The sequence below is a fragment of the Benincasa hispida genome, chromosome 4, assembly GCF_027475165.1.
Source record: "Benincasa hispida cultivar pf3 chromosome 4, pf3_genome.v1.1, whole genome shotgun sequence".
Lineage (NCBI taxonomy): Eukaryota > Viridiplantae > Streptophyta > Magnoliopsida > Cucurbitales > Cucurbitaceae > Benincasa > Benincasa hispida.
In genome coordinates, this window is record NC_143481.1 from 70,401,425 (window position 1) to 70,407,782 (window position 6,358).

The 6,358-nt window shown below is 40.7% G+C and overlaps 1 protein-coding gene across 1 annotated transcript; it reads right to left on the bottom strand.

Annotated features, from left to right (window-relative positions):
* Positions 1–4,594: 4,594 nt before the first annotated feature.
* Positions 4,595–5,032, bottom strand: LOC150036924 (uncharacterized). Its single transcript, XM_090313274.1, has one exon. The coding sequence runs from the start codon at positions 5,030–5,032 to the stop codon at positions 4,595–4,597; it is 438 nt and encodes a 145-aa protein (XP_090169400.1).
* Between the last annotated feature and the right edge of the window lie 1,326 nt (positions 5,033–6,358).

Consider the following 6,358-nt stretch of genomic DNA (forward strand, 5'->3'; position numbering starts at 1 on the left):
CAAACCTGAAAGTTAAGAAAAACATGAAAAGAAATCTAAATCTCATGAGTAGAAGCATAAAGCTAGTCCTAATGGCTCGATCACAAATTCCGCTTGTCCGTCGCTGGTGCATCTCTACCTTTACCTAAAACAACAACATGAGAAAGAATGAGTATAAAATACTCAGTAAGTAACCCCACTACTGGGGTCAGGTTAGGCATCTATGTCTTCTACATGCCTACCTCTAGTGAAACATATAAACTGTCCTAGTCCTCATGGGACACATACATACATGAAAAACTAAGTTCTATCCTACTATAGCTAAATATGCCCATTATCTCTAGTAAGTCCCGTAGGACCCACAACTGCTAGTGAATCCCGAAGGAAACACAATCTCTTACGTACGTATGGTTATGCATACACCTCTTTCGTATACACATAACCCACTCAATGTGTACCTCTTTCGTACACATGGTTATGTATACCCCTCTTTCGTATACACATAACTCACTAAATGTGTACCTCATTCGTACATCTGGTTAAGTATACACCTCTTTCATATACACATAACCCACTGAGTGTGTACCTCTTTCGTACACCTGGTTATGTATATACCTCTTTCGTATACACATAACCAACTGAGTGTGTACCTCTTTCATACACCTGGTTATGTATATACCTCTTTCATATACACATGACCCACTGAGTGTGTACCTCTTTCGTACACCTGGTTATATCTATACCTCTTTCGTATACACATAACCCACTGAGTGTGTACTTCTTTCGTACACCTGGTTATGTATATACCTCTTTCATATACACATAACCCACTGAGTGTGTACCTCTTTCGTACACCCTAGATCCTCTCTATGAACGTAGGGATGTATACTTCTTTCGTACACATGGTTATGTATACACCTCTTTCATATACACATAACCCACTGAATGTGTACCTCTTTCGTACACCCCAGTACCCTCTATGTATGTATCACTTTCATACATATCAGCCCTAGTACATCTCTTTCATGTACTAGTGCCCTTAGACATGCATCAGTTTCATGCAGTCACATAGTCTGGAAAGGAAAAGAGATTGCATCTAATTTCAAATTACATATAACATTCACTTAATCCTGAGTCATCTAAAATCTCCTCGTCAACCTCATGTTGATTAACCTCAACATACATATCTAGTCTAATTTTAAATGGATCAACTGTAGTACATCACTTTCATGCACTCAATCGTGTAAACAATAAAGTATTCAGGATTTCATAATGTATCGTACAGTCTATACATTCTCATAATAAATTGCATAACTACTTAGATCAGCAAATGTCTAATCCTCGTCTAGCTTTGAGACATTCTAGTAGAAGTGCCACTTAACTCATAATTTAAAGGTCATGCTCAATTATCATTTTAATATAACTCATAAAATTATAAATCAAGCTCATATGTAATCATATTCAGATATATTACCACATCCTCAGAACAATCAAAATTATCCTTGAAAACAATTGCAGAATCCTCAATATTAAATCTACAGTTTATCGCTGGCACAAAGGCAGTTCCAATAGTAAGATTACTTACCTCGAAGTCAAATTTAGATATTAATCCAAGCTAATGATCTCCAACCAAATAAGTCCTAAATTGAGTCCCCCAAACGAAACTTGATCAACAGACATTCGTAGGATTTCAACTCCAAAATCTCCTCTTAGAAGATTTTAAAACTCAATGGATGACGACTTATAACATTCAAAATACAAACTACTTGCCGAACAAACTCAAATCCGCTGGACTACACATTGCAAACTCTAAAGTACTCCAATCTTGGACCGATCTTTAACAATTTTCTTCAAAACGAAAAATGGTCTCTAGCTTGATGGTCAATGCCTCAAAACTTCCAAATCTTGAATCCAAGGTTTTTCTCAAGATTTCGGCAAAGATCGGGCAGTGGCAGCTGAAGGCGCGTCAGCTCATGGCTACAGTAGATAGGCAATGGGTGTTGCTGTCGAACGGCATAAATTGTTTACGTTAGCGGCTAGTAGCGAGGGTCTTGCATGAGGAGGGTTTGCGAGAGTGAGAGAGAAGGGGAATTTCTAGTTTTACAGATTATATTCAATAGCGATTATGAACAAACCAGAGCTTCAGACAACGATCCAACCATTCAAAATGCAATTCTATATGTCTCGAACAGACTGACCAAATTTGAACATGATCCAACGGTTCAAACTCTGGCCATCAACAATTTTGTGGAAGCTGTCATTGAAAAACAGAATTGCTTTCTCCCAATTTTTTTTGCCTCTTTTCACTCTCATTTAATTTTTTTTAAAAAAAATCTCAATTCTTTTATTTTTTAAAAAAATTTTTGAAAAGATAAATAAAATATTTCTAAATATCTCAATTTAGGCTTCAAAAACAAAAATTAAAGGGCACATGATCCATCAATTTGATACAAATTAAATCCTTACAAATATTTAAATCAATTCAAAACCACATGAGATGAATTATCTCTTTTAATTTTTATTTTCAATTGGCCATAAAATCCAAAATCAAAGCAAGCAAAATTCAATATTTTCAAGATAATCAGTTCGAATATCTAATCAATTAAATTCAATTTAACCAACAAATTTTTTTCAATTATTTCAATTTGATCCTAATTTTCCAAATGAAAAGGAAATTTAAACTCAATATATAACGACCCTAGTTTCCTACAACATTCTAGGACGCCACTTCATGCATGCATAGACTCAATCATACAATTTCTTTTAAATCACCAAATTAAAGAGCCAAGATTTTATTTAATAATGCTCAAACGAGCAAAGATGTGAAAACATAGTTAAATAATAATAAATAAACTGAAGCAAAATAAAATAAAATAATTTACTATTCAGGGTACCCCTAAACCCTACTAAAACAAATGAGTGAAATTAAATAGTCAAATAATAAAATTGATATCTTTTGCATAAAAGTGAAAAACATCTAACTCCTAAACCAGATTTCAAAATGTAATACTCTATATGCAGAAGCAGTGAATCGTCCTAATGGCCAGGTCACGGATCTCTCTTATCATGCACCAGTCTGTCATTACTCTTACCTGAAAAATAGGGAAAGAAAAGGGTGAGTATAAAAATATACTCAGTAAGCGGCCCACTACTGGGCCCACTCAGTGATCTATTAGTCTATCCATTGGACCCAAAATGCACAAGGGCATCATAAACATAGGCATAAGGGGCGAATCCGAAGGCACGCTTTCATAAGTAGTGACACATAGGTCACGACATAAATACAAGTGGTGATCCCAAAACGAACACCGTACATAAGCATAGGGTGTGACCCATGCGATGTGCATGGCCCAATGGTATACTAACAGTCACTAAAATCTCATATGGACATAAGCTTACATACATCCAGTACATAATCAAACATAAGCATGCAATCAAGGCCATGACTCAACATCAAACTTTAAAACCGTTACCCATACTTCAGTCAAATATTTCACAGTCTACTCATAACTCATACATCAGTACTCAAACATTTGGCCTTAACACATTATATTCATGCTTCAACATTAACCCACTACCCCCAGTTTATCCATGCACCTTATCGCAGTATCCCCTTAATCCTTACATCTAACTTCATCACAGTAAGAATACTTCAAATTCAGCACAAAAACCCATAATAGATTGCATCACAGTTTCACATACGACATAAAAATTTCTCAGTAGACCTAACATCATCCTAGGGCAACCAGCAGTAAACCACTTACCTCACGATAACACACTGTCCCAAAACAAGACCCTACTCCACTCGAGAACTTCCTTCACCAACACACGTTCCTGAAACCAATTGTAAAATCCATTGGTGAATGTTAGCTTAGGCCCAAGAATCCTCAAAGGACAATGGGCTGCCAACAAAACAAAGAAAACGAACTTACCCCCAATAGACCGCTCAGTCGGACTGCCGCGAACCGACCGCTACCAGCGCTGATGACAACAGGCGAACAGAGGACAACGCTTGTAAGAGAAAAACCCGGCGCGGCTGGAAGACCCACGATCGACGGCGGCATAGCTGATGGCGAGGATGATCGCGCTAGGAGGCCCACGATCGAGCGGCGGAGGGCCGCAGCTGCCGTCGTCGGAGGTCAAGCTTCGTCTATGCAGCACAGAGAAAACAAATAGGCAAACTCACGCGATTGACGAGGAAGGTCGGCGGAGAGGCATGCTGTCGACGGTGGAGAGGCGAAAAGACTTGGTTGACGTCGAGCGGCGGTGTCCGGAAGGCTCAACGGTGACTTAAGGAAAAATAAAAAGAATGGGGGAGGGGGAGAGGGGGGAGGGGGGAGGGGCTGGAGGAGGAAGAAGAAAAAGAAAAAGAAAGAAGAAATTCTTTCTCCTTTTTTTTCTTTCTTCTTGCACACAACCCAAGACCCCCCTTTAAAACCCTAATTCCTTATTCTCAAAATAGCCAACGATTTCCTTTTTTTTTGTTGTTGTTGTTTTTTTTTTAAAAAAAACTTTGGGGTGTTACACTCTTCCCCCCTTTAGTAAACTTTCGTCCTCAAAAGTTCTAATCTTGAAAGAGCTCTGGATGCAGTACCCTCATCTTATCCTCTCGCTCTCAAGTTTCTTCCTTAAACTGATGATTCTGCCACAGAACCTTCACCAGTGGCACCTTCTTGCTGCGCAAAACTTTCACCTCCCTGGCCACAATTTGCGCGGGCTTTTCCTCGTAACTCAAGTTTTCATTCAGTTGCAAGGGCTCAAAGTCCACCATATGAGACGGGTCCGTTAAATACTTCCTCATCATGGAGACATGAAATACATTATGGACCGCGGAGAGGGACGGTGGCAAGGCCAAATTGTAAGCCACAAAACCAACCCGCTCCAAAATCTCGAATGGCCTTACAAAACGCGGACTTAGCTTACCCTTCTTCCCGAATCTCAGGACATCCTTCATCGGCGCCACTTTCAGGAACACCTTGTCACCTGCTTCGAACTCCAAATCTTTTCGCCTAACATCCTCGTAACTTTTATGTCTACTTTGTGCTGCTAGCATTCTGGCCCTGATTTTCTACATGGCTTCATTCGTCAACTCCACTAACTCAATCCCCACTAGTTTCCTCTTCCCAATCTCACCCCAGAAAACAGGAGAACTGCAACCTCTGCCATAAAGAGCCTCAAACGACGACATACCAATGGTAGCCTGATAGCTGTTATTATAAGCAAACTCTGCCAAATGTAAGTGGGAGTCCCAACCCCCTGAGAATTCCAACGCACAAGCGCACAACATGTCCTCCAATGTCTAATTTAAACGTTCTGTTCGCCCATCAGTTTGAGGGTGAAACGTTGTACTGAAGTTCAACTGTGACCTTAAAGCTGCCTGGAGGCTCTTCCAAAAACTGGAGGTGAAACGAGGGTCCCTGTCGGACACAATTGACACTGGCACTCCATGCAACTTTACTATCTCCTTACTCACCGCGTACGTGGGATTTCCTAGAATAAAATGTGCCACCTTAGTGAGTCTGTCTATCACAACCCAATCACCGAGAAACCCTTCGCTGTCCTGGGCAACCCCGTAATAAAATCCATAGCCACCCTCTCCCATTTCCACTCTAGCACATCCAAAGGTTGTAGCAAGTCTACTATCTTCTGCCTCGGGGCCTTCACATGCTGACAGACTAAACATCTACTGACATATTTAGCTATCTCCCTTTTCATATTGGGCCACCAGTAATATCGTTTTACATCTTGGTACTACCTGGGTGCATCGAGAATGGAGAGTTATGAGCTTCCGCCAAGAGTTCCCCTTTTAACCCATCATCTGCTGGGACGCACAACCGTCCCTGATACAAAAGACCCTTGTCCACTGACATAGAAAATTCACTTGCCTGACCTGACCCTACCTGACAACACTTCTGAACCAAGTCGAGATCACCCCGCTGTGCATCAATAATCTGCTGCCTCAAGATTGGTTGCACTGTCAACTAGGCTAGCTGCGAAGTGACTTCCCCCACTGCCACCGTAATCTCTACTCGTTCCAGGTCTTTACACAACTAAACCTACTTAGTGATCAAGGCGGCCGAATGAGCTACCTTTCGACTGAGGGCATCGGCTACCACATTCGCCTTACCTGGGTGGTAGAGAATCTCGCAGTCATAATCCTTTACTAACTCGAGCCACTTGTGTTGCCTCATGTTTAACTCTTTCTAGGTGAAGAAGTATTTCAGACTCTTGTGGTGGTGAACACTTGGATCTTTTCCCCATACAAGTAGTGTCTCCAGATCTTCAGGGCAAACAATACCGCTACTAATTCGAAGTCATGGGTAGGATAGTTGCGCTCATGGTTCTTTAACTGGCGAAAGGCATAGGTGACCACCCTACC